The 22649-nt window shown below is 39.5% G+C and overlaps 1 protein-coding gene across 2 annotated transcripts in view; it reads left to right on the forward strand.

The window, feature by feature from the left end:
* Positions 1-22649, forward strand: part of SFXN5 (sideroflexin 5) — a 3177886-nt gene that overhangs the window by 1140485 nt on the left and 2014752 nt on the right. For both annotated transcript variants that reach the window (XM_044064040.1, XM_044064039.1), the window contains exon 9: positions 4407-4472. In XM_044064040.1, coding sequence (XP_043919975.1) covers positions 4407-4472 — 66 coding nt within the window. The remainder of the gene's footprint in view (positions 1-4406; positions 4473-22649) is intronic.

The following is a 22649-nucleotide window of genomic DNA, read 5'->3' on the forward strand; positions in this document are numbered from 1 at the left end:
CATGAAGGCAATAAAACCTGCTACTAGAAAGTCACGGATTAGCAAATGGAAAAGGTCTTGTAGTTGCTGCAAACACTGTAACCAGCACCCATTCAGAGCTAGTGTTTCTCTGATTTTACAATATTTCTGTGAGTTACTATCCTATTGTCTTTCTTACTCCTCTGTCAAGGTTCATTTATCAGCCATTTCAGCATGGCTGCCCATGGATCCTCTTTCAAGACATTCTCATGTCAAAATTTTGTTGAAAGGGGTATTGCATAAGAGGCCTCCAAGGAAAACAGTGGCACTCCTTGGGATCTTAATTTTTTGTTAGAGATGCTAACACTTGCTCTATTTGAACCAGCTAACCTGGCTGAATTGAGGTTCTTAGCATGGAAAATTGTTTTAGTGATTGCTCTGACCTCTACAAAAAGCATATTTGAGTTGCAAGCTCTCTCATGGTGAGTCAGTGCTATCTCATGTTCCACAGAGACAAGGTTTCTTTGAGAACTAATTGTTCTTTTTATGTCTAAAGTGGTATCCAAGTTTACTATTCTGAACTTAAATATGAGGGAGAATGGATACTCTATACCTTAGTTCTCTACAGACAACTCGCAAATTATCTTGGCAGAACTAAATCTTTCAAATTTTCAGATCAGTTGTTCATTTCTTGTGAAGATAAGAAGGGACAAACTGTGTCAGAACAGACTATTTCCAAATGGTTGTCTCAGGCTATTATCTTTTGTTATACTCACCACAACAAAACTAACAGGCAGGGTCAGGGCCCACTCTAGTAGGGCCATGGCTTTATCCATACTTTTTGATAAAGGTTGGATTCTAGAAATAGTCTAGAAGCAGTAACTTGGTCCTCTGTTCATACATTTACAAGGCATTACAAGCTTGACTCTTTCTTAAGGTCTAGATCAAGCTTTGTTAGGGCCATTCTCCTGGGGCTCCTGTACACTTCCCCCGTACACCTCCCAAGTGTAGTAAACTTGACTAATCTACCCATATAGGCTAGGCTACTGCAGCAGTAATCAGCATGATGAACATAGTATAGTTGTGCAAGTAAACTTACCATAACAGTAGATGCCCAAATGATCACTGCTGCAGTAGCCACTCCCACCCTTCATCCTCTTGTTTTTTGATGTGTTGTTTATGCCAGCATTTGGGCACTTTTTTCCTGGCATTGTCTTTTCAGGGCTACTCTCCCTTTCTCTGTTGGTATAAAAGCTCTGAAGGGATTGTTGTCCAAAACTGTCTTTTTAGTCAGCTCAGCTGTAGATGACTTAACTGTCTGGGTGTGTGAAAGGTACCCTGGATGATTGCCGGCTGTTATATCTTATGCAGGGCCTAACCCATAGGATATAACCCATACAGCTATGGCTACTTCAGCATTGGGCATTCGAACACTTAATGTTATAATAAGTTTACTTACACAACTGCACTATAGTTTACTGTCAGAATGAGGAAATCACTTTGATCGCTTATGCTTGCATCGAACGTATAGTTTCAAAGTGTATTAAAAGCGAAAGTAAACTTACCGAATCTGGAACCCCTATATTCAAACAGCAAATGCAGTTCAACGGTCACATATTTAAAACGGCGACTATCAAACTCTTGGTATTAACATGGTTCGAAGTTGGAGAGTAAAATCATTTTGAAATTTGACTTGTATTTCGATAATAAGAATAAACAATCAAAGTGATTTCCTCATTCTTATAGTAAACCTTGGACTTTGGATGGAGCAGTGGTGCAGCGGTAGTGTTGTCGCCTCACAGCAAGAGGTTCTCCAGCTCGATTCTTGGCTGGGGTGCCTTCTGTGCGGAGTCTGCATGTCCTCTCTACGTTTATGTGGGTTTCCTCTGGGTGCTCCGGTTTCCTCCTACGTTACAAAGACATGCGTCTGGAGTGTTTCTCCAAGGGCTTCTGCCGAAAATTGGCTTTGCTGAAAGTCGGACTTTCCCGTTTAACAAATGTTAAATAAATAAATACTATCCCTGCTTTATCTTTTTGATGTATTTTAATAGCAAGCAATTTATATATTTAGTGGTTCCTAACTGTTGATTGTATATTTGTTCATTAGAATTCATTTGCATTGTAAAGCGCTTTGTGAAAACCACTGTAATAAAAAGTTAAGGTGCAGATAAAATGACAATGATGGTGATGTAATCTCCCGGTTAGCTGTGATAAAATTAGAAACAGCATTGTCCTAATTTATTTTTCTCAGCCAGGAGCTGTAAAATATGAAATTAATGTACATAAACATAGTAGGAGGAAAACACAACGGATGCTGTAGGCAATTACAATGGTAGTGCATTCTGAATGTTGTGGTGTAGCAGTGGTGCAGAGTTTGGTCCAGAATATGTTCATAGGTTCATACTAGGCTATCTGCCCGAGGGCATTTACAAGCCTAGCCCTATCGCTTTTGGCTTCTTACACCCCTTTAGTATGGGGAACTATACCCATTATTTTGCTGCCTCCTCTGCGAGCAGACACTGGGAGGTAATCCCTGGGGTATATCTCCCATCCATTGGTCAAGATTTCTCTTGATTTCTTGAACAAGGCCAGCGGAGGGTGCTCTGCCCTCACATTTTGTCCACAGCATAGGAGTCTTTGGGTGATGAATCTATGATGAATCTATCCCAATAGCCGCGTGTAGGGTTTAAGTCTCCTTTGTTGTTCCGCCTTTGTGGCTCTTTTTGATCTAGATTTTTTGAGGAGCTTATTGGGTTTCAAATCTGGGTTTGGCATGGCCTTGGTCACCTCTGAGAAGGTCACCTCTGAGCAGCGGTGTTTACTTCTTAGAGCTGAGTTCTTTCTTGATTTGGGATACCCTTTCTTTTTGGTGAGGTCCTTTTTGTGAGGAACTGCTGTGGCCCTCCAGCTGCTGCAAGTGTTTGTAGCATTGTATTGTATCGGGGCATTGTACTGATGAGTGATGAGTAAAGGAGACTATGACCTCCTCTATTTGATCTTGATGAGAATCCCTTGATGAGCATGATAGGTATAAATGTAGAAGGTCTTCTAGACTACTTTAGCTACATGGGTGCCTAATGACAGACTCAATCCAACCTCCCTGACAACCTCTGTATCTTCTCTTGGATGCTCACCTATTTGCCACCTATTTTTGGTAGCTAGGGGTAACCTTTTTTGCATTTTTTCATGACTATGCATTTTTTTTTGGCTCTGGCACTTAAGTGGGTGGCTTGTTTCTGGCGCCTCGTGAGACCCTTCGTCTGATATCTGATGTTCATGGCGCTGTGGCTTTACAGTTTGCTGCTGTCTGCAAACTTTGTCAAATATGTCCCTCCCTGTGTTGTTTTGTACTGAAAAGTAGATAAACAAAGGAAAGCCCAGGACTGAGCCTGTATACCACTTAGACAGGCTTGAGTGACAGAGATTTGCCATAACTCTGACCCTGACCCTTCTCTGTCTGTGCCAGTTTTGCACCCATCTTGTTGTGTGTGATGGGACACATTTAAGCTGATGAGTTTTTCAATGATACCCTGGTGTATGGGTGGCTGTATTTAGCCAGATTAGCCGGTAGGGTATAGGCGCCTGTGACTGCCTTCAAGCTTTGGTGGGTGTTTCAAACTGTTTCAAAAGTCAACCAAAGGTATGACCTGCCTTTGACCTTGCCAAAAGGGGTTGATCTGGAGTCTGCAAATCTATGTCTTTCTTTATTTATCTCACATATGGGGATCCTCTTTTGCCCTGAGCATAAGGCTTGTCAAACCACGGTAATAAGGCCTTATGATTGTCTTTGAGTCTTTAGCTATTTTCTCTCGAAATTTGTGGGATGATTTGAGAGAGCTTAGTTTTTTTTTATAGTGAAAAACTTCTGATCAAGAACGACTCATCACAGCAAACCTTTTAATACATTTGTTTGTTTAGAGGATCAGATTATTTGTCTGCAGGCAGTATGATTGTGTCCTTTTGGCAGAATATGATTTTTAGTATGCTGCATTTGAATGAAATGATATTTGATTTAATTGTTAATTTAAACAAAATGCTTTTTGGTTGAATGTAGCTGATTTAGTGGTTGCACAAGTCAAGGACATTAGGGATGGAGTGGATGTTGAGTTCTGGGTTAAAGATGGGGTTATGGGGTGTGGCCTCATACATGAAATCCTGCACACAGTTCTGTATATCGTTTTTATGTTTGCATTTTCAGTGAGCATGTCTTTCAGCTTGTCTGTTGACAGTTTTGGCTGTTAGATTTATGTTTTTTTTTGTGATGCATTTGTTTTCAAACCTGTTTTCAAATAGATGCTCTAGACCCTTTGCTCTCATTTCCAATTTTACACTGAATAGATAGTATTCTTAAAACTATCAAAACATGTTTGTATTTTATTATACTAGAATTAATAATAATTACGTTAAGTAAAAGAACTAAGTTTTTGTTTTATTTTTCTCTTTTTTAGCCAACACCTACATCCAAATTTATTCTTGGTTACCTTGGAGCTGTCGGTAGTGCTGTTTCAATAGCGGTAAGTATTTTTATTTGAAGCAGAATGTTTTGTTTGGCTTCACAGTATATTAAAACATTTATAATTATTTATGTTATTCAGGAACATGATTGATTGTATATCCTTTGACCTCTAGCTTAATATTTAGCCGAGTCATTAAGCATCATCTTGCTTATCTTCTCCCACAATATGTACTTTGAATCTTGTAACACATCATCATTAGGATCAAAACTTTTTGTTGACTGCTGACCATCATGTTTGTTATTAACTGGATCTCTGGTTTACTATCAAAATGTGGAAAATCAAAACATTTTTGACAAAATGATCAGCTCGTGTATCTGAATTTGGTAATTCCAAATTACCAAAATGTCGGAAATGGTAACCACGGAATAGACATTCGAACACCGGAAGTTCCAGAGTCAAAAGTCAGTGTTGTTGGTAACTTTTTGCAAGGAGGCAAACCCCCCTGCTCCCCCTCCATATTATGTGCACCAACTCCAAGATTACACTACAGTGAGGAAAAGGGAACAGCTCTCAATCCACACTGTACCACAATATACAGTTTATTAAAACATTTAAAATTATTTATGTCCTTCAGGAACATGATTGATTGTATATGCTTTGACCTCTAGCTTAATATTTAGCCGAGTTATTAAGCATCGTCTTGCTTATCTTCTCCCACAATATTTACTTTGAATCTTGTAACACATCATCATCAGGATCAAAACTTTTTGTTGACTGCTGACTATTATGCTTTGTTATTAATTGGATCTCTGGTTTACTATCAAAATGTGGAAAATCAAAACATTTTTCGACAAAATGATCAACTCGTGTATCCGAATTTGGTAATTCCAAATTACCAAACTGTTGGAAATGGTAACCACGGAATTGCCATTCGAACACTGGAAGTTCAGTGTCGAAAGTCTGTGTTATTGATAATGTTTTTGCAGGGAGGCAAACCCCCCCTGCTCCCCCTCTATATTATATGCACCAACTCTGAGATTACACTACAGTGAGGAAAAGGGAACATTTCCCGATCCACACTGTACCACAATCTCAGTTCAAAACATTAACTTCATATTAGTGAATGTGTCGACTAACCCGTTTTCGTCTAACTGCATTTCCATATTTTGATAGTAAAGTGGATCTTCTTCATCTCTTGAGTGAGAGATGATTGTGGGCTCACCATGCATACAACCACTGGGTTTTCACTTTGTATTGCTCTAACCATGTCCCTGGTGGCTGATGTGGACACCTACATCTCCATATGGGCATCTTACAGCATCTGCATACTCCCAAACACTTGCCCTTTGAGAAGTACTATCACCGACTTGGAATCACCAAATCCACATCCCCTAGTCTTATGGCCATTTTGAACATGCAGGGCTCTGCTTACACATGATTTCAGCTGAACAGTACCACCATCTCCCTTCTCCAAGGATGGTTAGGCCAGAGTAAGCCACTTAGTCTCTTTTTGCCAAAAGGGGCAGGTTTGTTCCTGTACAGTTCTTTAGGGAGTGAATTTTAGTTTCAAGCTCTGCATTACTTGACAAAACTAGTTTAGCAGTGTTCCTTTTCTGGGTTAGTTATGAGTTGTCGTTAACCAGTAGCTTTGGTCTTCTTCATGGAAAATTACTTGTCATTACATTTGACTTTGCCCCCCTCTGTTTTATGTAGTCTGGCCTGATTTTCCAAGCTCTTTCCTTTTCCTTGAGAGGACCAGTGCTGGTGAAGGTATGTACACAGATGGTGTGAGATTTCCGCACAAATCTAGTATTGTAATGCTGCCTATTCATTTCTCGCTGTATTGTGCCATACATGTTCAGGTGTTTAGCTGGCCTGCACTCACCTACATTTGTTATTTTTCAGTAAAAAATCTTAAAAAGGTCACCACAGTCTTCTTCTGGATTTCATATTGAACAAAGATGTGTTTTCTTCCGTAATTCGGCTGATGGTTAAAAATACCCATATATGAGCAATTGTGAGTCAGCGGAAGATCAAATAACACCTGATTTACAATCATCTGGAAAGGAGAATATATCTTCTTTGACAGGGATCTGTAAGCCAGTCATAAAAGTACTGAGAATAATCCCTGCACTTTAGTATGTTAAAATGTAGTTATCATAAACTGTTTTTTTTCTTCATCAGAGACATCCAAAGCAAGTTTGCAATTATAGAACTTGTCTCAGCTAGGTCCTGAATGCAGATGTCTGGGGAAATCCAAAAACAGCCACTACTAAAGACATTTTAGCCCCTTCAGAATCATTCAGCAGTACTCCTGTTTTGTCAATGCCAGCATTAGACTGCAAAATTATTCACCAGATTATATTCTAAAATTGTATAGAAAACTACAGTGTAGTAGACAGTAGCTTCTTTGATTTTCCCAGAACCAGTGTAGTAGTTCTCTTCATTCTGAATCCCAAGAACCTTTGCTAGTAACATCAAAGGTCATTGAAGGAAAAGTGAAAGAAAATTAGTCTCACTTTTTTCCTTAGAAGAAGAGAATTTTTATATAATTCTCACTAATGGAGCTCTGAAAGTTTACGGTAACTTCCAGTGGGTGGAGCTTAAGCTTTTTGTTAGAATCAAATTTTATCCTAACATTTCAAACAAATGTCCTTATGTCTGTAACCACAGGGGTTACTAAAGAAGTCTAAATGGCAAACTTTTCAGCATAAACTGTTTTATAGTCGTAGCATTCTTTAGGTTATAGGTCTTAAACTGGATTTTAGAAGTGACAGTAAACATACTAACAATTAATTTGTAAACAACTTACAATATATCAGAAACCACTCAAGTTACACACATACTGTTAGCAGCATTTTGGTCATCCATCGGATCACAGGAGGTTATTAAGCTAATGGTCCTGAGACCCATACAAGCTTAGCCAAGTTTTTTTCTCTCCTTTAATGGTGCTATGAGTAGACCTGACTCAACACCTTCTGCTCTGTCCAGAAAGGACACAGGTGAAATCCCCAGGGTGAATATGTGATTCCCCATTCAGTTATCCAGATTACACTTGAAAAAGGGCTCTGTTCTACTAGGATTGGAAGCTTATTCCAGAGTAGGGGGAGCCTCTGGGAGACGAAGCTGTCTCTACAGCAGGTCCTGTTAATGTCACTTCTCATGTTGAGGTGCTAGAGCGGGTGCAGCGAGTACCAGGTGTCTTGCTAATGTGTAGCATTTCCATGAGGGCAGGATCTGCAGTTGCCCTGTAGGCTAGACAGAGACCACCCCTGAGTAGTCTGTAAAACACAGAGTATTATGACAGGGATTTTAGTCTGTCAGCACAGCACAGGTGTTGGACACCTTGAATTTTCTTTGTAAAGTACCTCTGAGTTCTCTGTACTTGTTGGAGGTGCCTGGTGAGGTACATACAAAGGGGTGCATTGTACTCTTTAACTGGTCTAATATGGGAAGAGTACAGGAGGGTTATAACCCCTTTTTTCAGGAGGCTATGCACTTATTGATGAGATGGGCAATGTAGAAGGCTTTCCTTACAACCGTGGAAACATGATGGTCAGAGGACAGGTTGCTGTAAATTCCAAAGAATAGGGGTCCCAGCACCGAGCCCTGTGGTACTCCATTGGATTAGTGGTCTGAAGTTGGATGAAGAATTTCCTATTATAACTGTGGGTGTTCTATTGGTGAGCCAATTTGCAACCCACCTGACTTATCTACTGGTTTATGTTCAGTTGGGTAAGTTTATCAATGATACCTGAATGAAGAATGGTGTTGAAGGAATTCACTAGGTCTAAATAGGTAGTATGCACAGTTTTGCCTTCATCCAGGGCTTTGGAGACTATCTCAAAGAAGTCCACCAAGTTTAGTAGGCACAATCTCCCTTTAATGAAAACAAACTGGGATGGGTCTAATGTTTGGAGGTCTCCTATATCCTTGTTAATGTCCATGATGGTTCTCTACATGGCCTTGCATATGAGGCTGGTCAGACTTATGGGTCTGTAATTCCTGGTGTCAGCAGAAGAACCTCCTTTGTGGAGGGGATGGCAGTGGCAGTTTTCCAATCAGCAGGAACATAACCAGTGCTTAGAATGTGGTTAAAAAGGGTACTCAGAGGTACAGCTAACTCTTGCTTTAAGCAATTTAGGATGCAGCCAGGGATGTTGTCTGGTCCCAAAGAAGCTGTGTTTTTAGCCTTGGAAAGAACATTAAGGGCCTGTTCCTTAGAGATTTCTGGGGGAGGACATGTAGGAGGGAATGTCTTCTGTTATATTGGGTGGAGACAGGGGGGGGGGGGGCATTCTCACTGAACCTGTCTGCCAGCAAGTTAGCAATATCACCAGGGTCAGTATATGTTGTGCCATTTACTACAAGTTCTGTGCAAATCTGGGATTTTCCTTTGAAGTTGTGGATGTAGTCAAAGAATGTCTTGTTGGTTACCCTTGGGCTAGGGTGGCCAATTTAGATTAGTAACCACACAAAAACAAAAACAACAAACTTAATTCATCAACTCGACACCACAAAGACTCAGCGTATTCCGTAATACTTTATTTACTACAACAGTCTTGTGAAGCGCTTTTCATCCAGTAGCTTCACTGGACTTCTTCAGACAAGTTTTTTGAAAAGATTCCACAGTATAAAAACACTCCCATACTGGTAAATAATCAATTAACCCTATTCACAGCACCCAACCAATTCCTATATACACCCTCCTTTACTAAATCATTATGTAATTACTAACATCTAATATAATTTACTTTTTTAAAAAAGATTTCTTAAATATATGTGTCAATATAAAAACATAAATATAAATATATGTGCATCTTACATTCTTACTAAACCTTGCATGTATACCATTTCTAACTATGATTTAAAATAACTAAATAAAACTTTTTTACTTCTATTTATGCTTATGCTTGGCTTCACATTCAGTTCAGTAATAAATATTTAAAAAAACTTGTCTGAAGAAGTCCGGGGAAGCTACCAGACGAAAAGCGCTTCACAAGATTGTTGTAGTAGATAAAGTATTACGGAATATTCTGAGCCTTTGTGGTGTTGAGTTAGTGAACTAAGTTTGTTGTTTTGTTTTGTATGGTTAACAGTGTATAATATGGCATCCGGAGACATTTTGGATAGTTTATTTGATTTATAGTTGGAACCATTGACAGGATGTGAATCTGCTTCCAAAGGCATATGCGAGTTGACAGTCTTAATCTCAGTTATGAATCAGCGTTTGTGTGACTTGTCACAAAGAGTGGGTTAACAAGGGGTGACCTTCTTACTGGCTAATACTGATTGTTATGCCAGGGGGAAAGTGAACCCACCTAGAAATACCCAGCAGGGAGAAAACAATTGCTGAGAGCAGATGCAACCTTCCACTGCAGAAATAAATACGGAGAGTGCAACGAATCAAGTAGCAGGGTCCCTGGGACTTATTGGAGCTCCAGATGTCTCCAGTTTGATAAAGGCAGCATCAACTTTTAGAAAAACTACAGAAGTAAGGAGCAAGGAGCTACCGGCTGGGGGACAGTAATTGTTGGTTAACAAACTAACAGTCTACGATAAGAAATTATTTAGACTTGGAAAGTTACAAACTGAAGTTGGTTACTTCGAGGAATGCAGGAAGGAAGGTTTGGTACCAAAAGGACTTCGGTCCTGGCAGTTTCTGAATGGACTGGTGCCTGTTTCCATTTTTCATGAGGATTTGGTGGCTTTATTCAACAAACATGGATTGGAACTGATAGTGTTAATGGCCAAACACTATCAGGAAGAGATAGATCAGTTGACAATGGAAGTCACTAGGATTGATGGGGAAATTCAAGCACACTGTGATTTTGGAAGATATGCTTTTGATTATAAAAGGATTTTTTCCTTGATAGATCAGCAAATAATAAAGTATATGGAAACAAAAATGAGAAAGTTGAATCGAGATTAATGGAGTATAAAAATGGGTCAGCGTACCCTCAACCTAATTCCCCTCCATCTAAAAACAGGTTGGTTCAGTCCAAAGCTATGAATTATGGAAGTGGCAGAGAGAAGGGGAGTTCAAATGTAAGAGAACAACGGACTGAAGAAAACAATGAAGAAGGCCATAGTGAAGAGCGACTACCTAATATTAATGACAATTTAAGTTGGAAGAAAGTAAACTCTAATCAACGGAATAGGCAACAGGATTTTCAACAGAGCCCCAGTGGGAGTGCTCAGAAAGTGTACAACACCAGAGGGGTGGCCAGGAATTACAACAGCTCCAATACCAACAAGAAGAGGAGGTAAATATGCTTAATATAAATTTAAGCACCGAGGAACAAATAAATTATAACAAATTAACTAACCTTGCAGGGGATTTTAATATGTATAACTTTTCTAGTTATGAGATAGACCCTGTGCTTGTAGAATTATTTGCTAACGGTCGTACGTTTGTTCCAACAAAGCACTATAGTGTACCATCAACTTTATTAGACCTGAAAATGTTTGTATGTAAGCTGTCTCTACAGCAGGTCCTATTGTGTCACTTCTCATGTTGAGGTGCTAGGCGGGTGCAGCGAGTACCAGGTGTCTTGCTAATGTGTAGCATTTCCATGAGGGCAGGATCTGCAGTTGCCCTGTAGGCTGAACAGAGACCACCCTGAGTAGTCTGTACAACACAGGTATTATGACAGGGATTTTAGTCTGTCAGCACAGCACAGGTGTTGGACACCTTGAATTTTCTTTGTAAAGTACCTCTGAGTTCTCTGTACTTGTTGGAGGTGCCTGGTGAGGTACATACAAAGGGGTGCATTGTACTCTTTAACTGGTCTAATATGGGAAGAGTACAGGAGGGTTATAACCCCTTTTTTCAGGAGGCTATGCACTTATTGATGAGATGGGCAATGTAGAAGGCTTTCCTTACAACCGTGGAAACATGATGGTCAGAGGACAGGTTGCTGTAAATTCCAAAGAATAGGGTCCCAGCACCGAGCCCTGTGGTACTCCATTGGATTAGTGGTCTGAAGTTGGATGAAGAATTTCCTATTATAACTGTGGGTGTTCTATTGGTGAGCCAATTTGCAACCCACCTGACTTATCTACTGGTTTATGTTCAGTTGGGTAAGTTTATCAATGATACCTGAATGAAGAATGGTGTTGAAGGAATTCACTAGGTCTAAATAGGTAGTATGCAGTTTGCCTTCATCCAGGGCTTTGGAGACTATCTCAAAGAAGTCCACCAAGTTTAGTAGGCACAATCTCCCTTTAATGAAAACAAACTGGGATGGGTCTAATGTTTGGAGGTCTCCTATATCCTTGTTAATGTCCATGATGGTTCTCTACATGGCCTTGCATATGAGGCTGGTCAGACTTATGGGTCTGTAATTCCTGGGGTCAGCAGAAGAACCTCCTTTGTGGAGGGGATGGCAGTGGCAGTTTTCCAATCAGCAGGAACATAACCAGTGCTTAGAATGTGGTTAAAAAGGGTACTCAGAGGTACAGCTAACTCTTGCTTTAAGCAATTTAGGATGCAGCCAGGGATGTTGTCTGGTCCCAAAGAAGCTGTGTTTTTAGCCTTGGAAAGAACATTAAGGGCCTGTTCCTTAGAGATTTCTGGGGGAGGACATGTAGGAGGGAATGTCTTCTGTTATATTGGGTGGAGACAGGGGGGGGGGGCATTCTCACTGAACCTGTCTGCCAGCAGGTTAGCAATATCACCAGGGTCAGTATATGTTGTGCCATTTACTACAAGTTCTGTGCAAATCTGGGATTTTCCTTTGAAGTTGTGGATGTAGTCAAAGAATGTCTTGTTGGTTACCCTTGGGCTAGGGTAGCCAATTTAGATTAGTAACCACACAAAAACAAAAACAACAAACTTAATTCATCAACTCGACACCACAAAGACTCAGCGTATTCCGTAATACTTTATTTACTACAACAGTCTTGTGAAGCGCTTTTCATCCAGTAGCTTCACTGGACTTCTTCAGATAAGTTTTTTGAAAAGATTCCACAGTATAAAAACACTCCCATTCTGGTAATTAATCAATTAACCCTATTCACAGCACCCAACCAATTCCTATATACACCCTCCTTTACTAAATCATTATGTAATTACTAACATCTAATATAATTTACTTTTTTAAAAAGGATTTCTTAAATATATGTGTCAATATAAAAACATAAATATAAATATATGTGCATCTTACATTCTTACTAAACCTTGCATGTATACCATTTCTAACTATGATTTAAAATAACTAAATAAAACTTTTTTACTTCTATTTATGCTTATGCTTGGCTTCACATTCAGTTCAGTAATAAATATTTAAAAAAACTTGTCTGAAGAAGTCCGGGGAAGCTACCAGACGAAAAGCGCTTCACAAGATTGTTGTAGTAGATAAAGTATTACGGAATATTCTGAGCCTTTGTGGTGTTGAGTTAGTGAACTAAGTTTGTTGTTTTTGTTTTTGTATGGTTAACAGTGTATAATATGGCATCCGGAGACATTTTGGATAGTTTATTTGATTTATAGTTGGAACCATTGACAGGATGTGAATCTGCTTCCAAAGGCATATGCGAGTTGACAGTCTTAATCTCAGTTATGAATCAGCGTTTGTGTGACTTGTCACAAAGAGTGGGTCAACAAGGGGTGACCTTCTTACTGGCTAATACTGATTGTTATGCCGGGGGGAAAGTGAACCCACCTACAAATACCCAGCAGGGAGAAAACAATTGCTGAGAGCAGATGCAACCTTCCACTGCAGAAATAAATATGGAGAGTGCAACGAATCAAGTAGCAGGGTCCCTGGGACTTATTGGAGCTCCAGATGTCTCCAGTTTGATAAAGGCAGCATCAACTTTTAGAAAAACTACAGAAGTAAGGAGCAAGGAGCTACCGGCTTGGGGACAGTAGTTGTTGGTTAACAAACTAACAGTCTACGATAAGAAATTATTTAGACTTGGAAAGTTACAAACTGAAGTTGGTTACTTGAGAATGCAGGAAGGAAGGTTTGGTACCAAAAGGACTTCGGTCCTGGCAGTTTCTGAATGGACTGGTGCCTGTTTCCATTTTTCATGAGGATTTGGTGGCTTTATTCAACAAACATGGATTGGAACTGATAGTGTTAATGGCCAAACACTATCAGGAAGAGATAGATCAGTTGACAATGGAAGTCGCTAGGATTGATGGGGAAATTCAAGCACACTGTGATTTTGGAAGATATGCTTTTGATTATAAAAGGATTTTTTCCTTGAAAGATCAGCAAATAATAAAGTATATGGAAACAAAAATGAGAAAGTTGAATCGAGATTTAATGGAGTATAAAAATGGGTCAGCGTACCCTCAACCTAATTCCCCTCCATCTAAAAACAGGTTGGTTCAGTCCAAAGCTATGAATTACGGAAGTGGCAGAGAGAAGGGGAGTTCAAATGTAAGAGAACAACGGACTGAAGAAAACAATGAAGAAGGCCATAGTGAAGAGCGACTACCTAATATTAATGACAATTTAAGTTGGAAGAAAGTAAACTGTAATCAACGGAATAGGCAACAGGATTTTCAACAGAGCCCCAGTGGGAGCGCTCAGAAAGTGTACAACACCAGAGGGGTGGCCAGGAATTACAACAGCTCCAATACCAACAAGAAGAGGAGGTAAATATGCTTAATATAAATTTAAGCACTGAGGAACAAATAAATTATAACAAATTAACTAACCTTGCAGGGGATTTTAATGTGTATAACTTTTCTAGTTATGAGATAGACCCTGTGCTTGTAGAATTATTTGCTAACGGTCGTACGTTTGTTCCAACAAAGCACTATAGTGTACCATCAACTTTATTAGACCTGAAAATGTTTGTATGTAAATTGAACCTGAAACTGATGTATTTAAATAATCCAAGTGTGGGAAATAGTTTGAAAGTTTCAAGTACTTATAACCCCCATTCACCTATGGTTATTGTGCTTTGAAACTTTATGTGAGCTGGACTTGAGAGACTTGGGTAAAGAGTGATGTAAAGATGGTGCTTTAAATATTGCACAGAAAGAACGGATAAAATTGGATCAACTAAGGTCCCTACCCTTGAAGGTGTTGAAACCAGACAAGGGAGAGGGAGGCTGGTGATTATGGAAACCTCTGATTATAATGTACGTATGAGAAAAGTATGGGATGGCTCTTTCTACCGAGAATCTAGTATCAATGAAGTGAATAGAGCTCAAAGAAATATTTCTTCATACCTAGAGGATTTATTTATAGAGGGTTTGATAGATCGACATTGGATTATTTAAGGGTGTTGTCTCCTAGAGTGCCATCATTATTCGGAGTCCCTAAATTACATAAATGTGTGGAGGACCCTCCAATGCAAGCCATTGTGAATGCAAGGCAATCAATCAACTACGCCAACACGAAATCTGTTGACAGTATTTTGAAAAAAATATGTCCACATGGAGAAACACATATGCAAGGATTCTTGGACATTTTTAGATAACATGAATAAAATGTACTTTGATGATGAAATACTTTTTTTAACGGTTGACGTAGTTGATTTGTATTTTTCTATATCCCACAATATAGGGGTGGAGTGGGTCACGGAGAGGATGAGGTTTCATGGAGCCCCAATGGATGAAATTAGGACAGTAGAAGAATTATTAGATTTAATCTTGAGTAAGAATTTTGTCATTTTTGAAGGTGATTATTATTTCCAAGAAGTGGGAATAGCCATGGGCTCCCCTTGTGGGGTCACTGTGGCTAATTTAATGATGGCCCAATGGGAAGCTCATTATGTGTTTAATAACCATGATTTAATGAAAAACATTTGTTTTTATACCAGATTTCTAGATGATGTTTTTATATTATTTAAGGGTGACATCCTGGCAGCGTACGATGATCTAGTTCAAACTTTCAACAGTACCACTGATTTCTTAAAATTTACTAGCTTATTTGGGGATAAAAGTATTACATACTTGGATGTATTTTTGATTAAGGAGGAAAATTTACGTTGTTATGTAGCTAGAATACATCATAAAAAGACGTATTCTAATACTATGTTACATTACACTAGTTTACATCCTACCCACCAGAAGAAGTCAGTAGTAAAAGGTCAGATGGTACGAGCTGCCAGGATGATTTCACTGGACATCCATTTTAATGCTGAATGTGAGACATTAAGACAAATATTTCTTAATTGGGGGTACCTGGATGAATTTGTCCATAATATTGTGAAAGAAGTACAGGAAAAAATGTTTAAAGGGCTATAGGCCTATATTATGTCAACATGATAGGATAGGCAGGATGGAAGACTTAAGGGTTAATAACGATTCCTGTGGTACCATTCCTGTTATTTCCACTTCAGATATTATTAGGGCTACAGATAAACCACCAGAATTTAATGACTATGGATCAAGCTTCGTTACTCAGTTTAGTAGTGAAGCTTACTTAATAAAGGAAATCATTACAAAAAATTGGAGAATTTTTTTCTACAGACGAGGATATCTTAACCAAATTGGGGATGAGACCATCGGTTATTTTCAAATGAGGTAGGAATCTAAAAAGTCTGGTTGAGCAAGGTAAAAGGAGATTTATACGGACACCAGGAATGTTCACATGTGAGAATGGTAGTATGTGTAGACATATGGCTACTGGCTCATCATTCTCTATAAAGAATGAGATAAAAATGAAGGTAGATACAACTGTAATAATAAGTCAGTTGTTTATATAGTGCAATGTCAGTCTTGTCCAGCATTTTATGTGGACAAGACAGACAGAAAAATGAGGGAGAGAACATATGACCATATTCTGAGTATTGCCAAAGAAAAAAGTGAAAATGCTTTGGCTAGACATGTATCCCTCAACCATGGACATGCATTTAAATTTAGAGTAATCGATCAAATAGTAGGGGATGACAGGGGTGGGTTCACTAGCTAATAGTAGAAAAATATGAGGTGTTGTGGCAAGTACGTTTAGATGCTAGTACGTGGCCAGGTCTAAATGAGGCAGTGTCCACCTCTAGAATATTGAAATTGAGGAGCCTGAATAGATAAACAAATATGAAAAGGTGTTTTGTATGTTTTAAAATTTGTTAAAACTTTTTATAATTATTTTCATATGTATAAGAAACTTTTTATTATATATGATTATATATTTATTATTGAATTGAATGTGAAGTCAAGCATAAGCATATACAGAAGTAAAAAAGTTTTATTTAGTTATTTTAAATCGTAGTTAGAAATGGTATACATGCAAGTTTTAGTAAGAATGTAAGATTCACATATATTTATATTTATGTTTTTATATTGACACATATATTTAAGAAATCTTTTTTTAAAAAGTAAAATTTATTAGATGTTAGTAATTACATAATGATTTAGTAGAGGAAGGTTTATATAGGAATTGGTAGGGAGCTGTGAATAGGGTTACTTGATTAATTACCAGCAGGGGAGTGTTTTTATACTGTGGAATCTTTTCAAAAAACTTGTCTGAAGAAGTCCGGTGAAGCTACCGGACGAAAAGCGCGTCACAAGATTGTTGTAGTAAATAAAGTATTAAGGAATATTCTGAGCCTTTGTGGTGTCGAGTTGGTGAACCAATTTAGATTAGTAGTTGGCTTTGGATTTTTTCACTAGGTGTCTTATTTGCTTATTTAGGCTGAGGAGGGAGTTCTTTGAGTTTGGGGACCATCTCCTACTGCTTTTAGACAGCATTTGGTTTCTCCTGTTATGTAGCCTGTTTGTGGTGGATGTCCACCAAGCAGGTTTGTTCTTACATGAGAAACTTACTTCTATCCTGTTGGGTACAGCTGAGTCGATGCAGCTGTGAAGATGTTTATACAAGGCTTTGGTATAAATTTTGGCAAAGGTATCCTTGCTATCAGTAGGGGTTGGGGCTATGAAACTAGTAATAACATCTTGTAAGAGATTATAGTTTGCTTTGGAGATATTTTTTAGTCTAGTTCCAGCTGGAGGACGGTTAAACGCAATCGTTACTTATAGTGTTACTGACTTGTTATCAGATCTCCCTAGAGATGACTGTACACTTGGGGTGGTGCAATGATCGCTCATGTTCATAAGTACTAGATCCAGAATGTTTGAAACCCTAGTGGAGGTGTCCACTAAGTGGTCAAGGGCATTAGAGTTTACAGAGTTCAAGAATCTCTGGGCGTGTGTGTTGGTGCAGGTGTAGTTAGACCAATTTATTGTTGGGTAGTTGGAAATCTCCCAAAACCAGGGTGTTTGTTGGTATTTTGAGGGATTCCAGAAGGACCAGGTAGGCATCGTGGGTGTCCTGGTTCATGGTGGGGTTTCTATAACTGGTGCTAATTTGGAGAGGAGTTTTACCTACAGAGAGTTGTACTTGGAGTAATTTGAGGGACTCATTTAGTCTTAACAATTGGAGAAGTATTTGCTTTTAATAAAAATTGATACTCCTCCTCCTCTGGATTTCCCGCTCTTATTTAATGGTCTGAGCGAGTGGAAGATGGTGTAGCCCGGTATTGCCGGGGTGCTTTCTGTAGCCTTGAACCAGGTTTCTGTGACAGCACAGATGTCAGCATCCTGCAAAGTGAGGGCAGCTTCCAACAAGTGCAGTTTTAGGTTTAAAATCCTAGCATTTAGCAACATGACTCTGATGTTGGTTTTTGAGGAATAATTTATGTTGCAAGTTTTGTACTTGTGACATTGCCTAAAAAGGCACTGGGGGAGGCAAGAGCCTTTGCCAGAAGCTAAAATCCTAGGGGTAACAGGTGAACATAGTCTCTGGCAAAACATTGCGGTCTATCAAACAAATCGTCCCAGGCTGACAGGAAATGGATCCCCCTTAGAATGACACCAGAAAGTAAGCCAATTACTGAAGTCAATCATCTTTTGCTTGTATTGTAGCATCATCCCAGGTGAGGGTAGTATGCTGCTTAAGGCAAGGGACGTACCTGCTGGGACACATAATCAGAGAGCTCAGTCATGTCTCTCTTCATATAGTCCAGAGAGGTATGTCTTAAGTCATTCACACCAACATGTAATATGACAGAGTCATAACAGTACTTGCTGCTGTGAGACTTGAGTGCAAGTGTGATATTCTGGATCCTGGCACCAGAAAGACAGCTAACCTTAACTTTCTCGTTATCTAACCTAGTGAGTGGCACATCAGTGTGTCTCACGATAGAATCGCCTATGACTAGTACATTTGGTTTTGTGTTATGCCTTAATGGCTTACTTGGTGTGAGACACTGGCATGTGTGTTTTTATGTGTACTGAGTTTATCTGCAAGTGAACTACAGTATGTATGTGTGCTTGTGTTTGGGAATTCTCTGTGCTTTCGGTAGGTTTTTAGGGAGGACCTCTGCAAATGTGGGGTTTTGTAATGGTTGCGTGGTAGGTGAGGGTGGTGAGATGTGAGTGCTGACAACCTGCTTAAGGGTCGGGTATACTGACTGGTGAGTGAGCAAGCTTTGATTCTATTTTCTTTTTTTATGTAGATACACCTCTTGGATGTTCAGTTGGAGTAATGTAAAAGAAATGGGTATTGCCCTTCCATAGCGCTAGGCAAAGGGTGTGGTCGGTAACAGGGATTGACCAGAAATGACAAGTAGAAGATCCTGTGAGAGGGTAGTCCACTAGTATAGATGAGAGTGTAGCTCAGAGGCTGTACTAATCTGTAGACTGATAAGGAAGCACAACCGTAAAATGTCCCACTGAAGAACAGACCACAGCTAAAGGAAAAATTAATGCTCTTATATCCACCAACAGTAATCGCAACTGAGAGTTGTGAAATAGTACATGACAGCGCACATCACACAAACCCATGGCTTTTAAAATAAATGAAAAAACCTTACTGGTGGGCAAAATAGCCAGTCAAAAGCTCAGGACCGAGCCCTAGACCAACGAGCTTCAACTGGTCTCTAGCCACACACCTCTTGCCACAAAAGTGCAGAGGGCCCTCTCCAGATGAGGTTTGCTGAGGAATAGTGCTCAATTCAAATACAAGCAGAACTAGACACAGCAAAATCTGTGGCCACTCAATGCTACACAGTACAAGTGTCCAGAACACAACTTAATTGCAGAGGTTGAAGTCAAAAATTACAGTAAATCATAAACAAAAACAGTGATAGCAGTCAGCAAGTGCAGAAATACAAGCAATAATGAGCTTTTCTTAAGTTGTAAGCCACAGATGGCTCAGACACAGATAGTAGAGTACTGGCTGGTCGCCTAACTCAGTGGAGCTTGGTTTAAACAAGCTCAAACCCACGCAAACACGAGACTTTTAAAATAAATGAAAAAACCTTACTGGTGGGTAAAATACCCAATCAAAACTCAGAACAGAGCCCTAGACCACCGAGCTTCAATGCATAGGTGTCTAGCCACACATCACCTGCCACAAGGATGCAGAAGGCCCTCTCCAGAAAACGTGTGTTGATGATAATTGCTCAGTTCAAATGCAAGCAGAACTAGATGCAGGAGAATCTTTGGCTAGGCTATGCTACACAGTACAAGTGCGCAGAATACATTAAATGCAGAGGTTGAAAAACAGTAAACAATTACAGTAAAAATGCAGAAATAATCAGCAAAACAGTGATAACAGTTAGCAAGTGCAGAAATACAAGGAGTAATGGTCTTATCTTTAGTTGTAAACCTCAGATGGCTCAGACTCAGATATCAGAGTACTGACTGGTCGCCTAACTGAGTAGAGCTTTGTTTAAACATGCACAAACCTGCATAAAAGTAGAGCTTTTAAAATAAATGAAAAAAAACTTACTGGTGGGCAGAATAGCCAATCACAAGCTCAGAACAGAGCCCTAGACCAGTGAGATTCAGTGGGTGGGTGTCTACCCACACTCTTCCTGTCACAAGGGTGCAGAGGACCCACTCCAGAAAAGGTTTGCAGAGGATTAGTGCTCAATTCAAATACAAGCAGAACTGGACACAGCAGAATCTGTGGATAGTCTATGCTACACAGTACAAGTGCCCAGAACAAAAGTAAAATGGAGAGGTTGAAAACAGTCAAAATTACAGTAAAAATGCAAAAATAATCAGCAAAAACAGTGATAACACTCAGCAGGTGTAGAAATGCAAGTGATAGTGGTCTTTTCTTTAGTTGTAAGTCACGGATGGCTCAGACGCAGATAGCAGAGTGTACTGGCTGGTCACCAAACTCAATGGAACATGGTTTAAACAAGTGCAAATGCATGGCTTTCAAAATAAATGAAAAAACCTTACTGGTGGGCAAAATAGCCAAGCAAAAGCTTAGAACAGAGACCTAGACCAACGAGCTTCAATGGCTGGGTCTCTAGCCACACACCTCCTGCCACAAAGGTACAGAGGGCCCTCTACAGTAAAAGTTTGCTGGGGGTTGGTGCCCAATTCAAATACAAACAGAACTAAACACAGCAGAATTTGTGGCTAGTCTGTGCAACACTGTGCCCAGAACATAAGTTAAATGCAAAGGTTGTAAAACAGTCAACAGTTATAGTACAAATGCAGAAATAATCAACAAAAACAGTGATAACAGTTAGCAAGTGCAGAAATACAAGCAGAAATGGTCCGAGCTGAGAGCTCTCATGTGAGGCGAAGCAGTTCTGTCTTTGCAACTTGATTGTTGAGATATTTAGAAAAACATGAAATTTATGACAATATAAATACATATTACATGAACAACAAATAATATATCATTACCAGCACTGGAGAGAGGTCAAATAGCAACACAGGTGTGTTTGCTGTTGTTTAAGCCTTAAGATGAAGTATTTTAATACTTTGTATGTAGCACTGTTTTAAAATTATGAATGCAAATGTGAACATGCACTATTTGATGCCTAGAGACGTCACTAGGATGTAACTGCAAAAACACCTACAGGTGTCACCCAGCTGTAATGTGTTGTATGGTTCAGACTGGGGACCATTCTTGCCCTAACTCCATTCATGAAGATCCATTCAGGCAATCCCCTAGTCTCCTTCAGGAACACAGTCCTCAGTTTGAGACAGTTAAATACATGGGAAGAGTTCTTTTATGCAATTTATTCCCAAGGAAAAGAGCCATTAAAATGATGCATCTGCAAGACTCTAAGTGAACTATCTTGCCTCTGTTTAGACATTTCAGTATGCCATGAAGGCGGATATCTGTTACCATCACACTCAAATGCTGCACCCAAAAGAGAAGACAGTCTTTACACAGCACTAGTAAGTATACAGGATATTTATAATAATCAAAAGCTGATCATTCTTTCATTATAACTCTCACTTTCACAGCAAGAAAGCTAGGAAGACAGTTCCTCTAGACACTTTGCCTTATGACAAAAAGCCAAGGTTGCTGAGAAGGCATAGAAGGAAAGTTGTATATGTCCAGTAATTTGGCTGTAAAGGCACTCAGTTACAGTATATGCTTCTGTTGATTAGATTAGATATCACAGTTTGATACTGGGGCAACTATAGCAATGTATGCAGATGCTTCATACTCGGGCAGCAAACATAAAATTATGTTAATATGACTGCTGAGAAAGTAGATGTCCTATTTAAAATGCTTCTTTGTAAGGTTTTTAACAGTAGATGCTCTTCTGGATCAGCCATGTTGGAAGTATTCCCAACATGATAGGCCTAGTTTAAGACAGTTTTACTCTGAGGATGTTAAATCTCAGTTACTTTGTCTCAGCCATTCAGGACTTGCTTTTTGATCAGCCAGCTAATGATGTTATTACAGAGTCAGAGGTAATAGTCAAAACAATCACATCTTTCCACAGCACTCTAGCATGAGGGATGAAACCCTAACTGCAACCCAGATGATTTGTTTGATTAGTGGCATTAGCCCTGGAAGGGCTGAGCCAAGAGAACAGGAGTGAGTGGCATTTATCAGCTTGCCCATTCTGAGTGGAGGCAGCAGCTCAGCCTCACTGCTTGGATGATGTACAGGGAGCACTAGGTGTTACACCAGTGCATACAAGCCTACTGTGCCTACTCTGTGGATTGGTAAGCTGCACATGATAATAAGTGTCTGTATCAGCATACATTGCTTCTTGAGTGAACAGTGATATGTGGAGCTCAAGGGTAACCACTGACAGGCTTACTTCATAGGATTGAATGGGTGGGGGGACCCTGCTGGTCCTGAAAGCTTGCTTGCTTGCTTCCTACCAGCCAGTTGTTTCCTTTAGGAGAACAAGTAGGCTGATTGGGCCCCTCAGGTTGGAAAGAATAGGTAAACGAACTCTTGTCCAGCCAAAGAATATTTGGCCCTTATTCCCAACATAACAAATAGATTAGTTGAGTACAGGTAGAGGAGCAGTTAAGCAAGTACAGCAGAGGTA

Source organism: Protopterus annectens, chromosome 2.part2 (genome assembly GCF_019279795.1).
Source record: "Protopterus annectens isolate FY-2018-M chromosome 2.part2, PAN1.0, whole genome shotgun sequence".
Taxonomy (NCBI): domain Eukaryota; kingdom Metazoa; phylum Chordata; order Ceratodontiformes; family Protopteridae; genus Protopterus; species Protopterus annectens.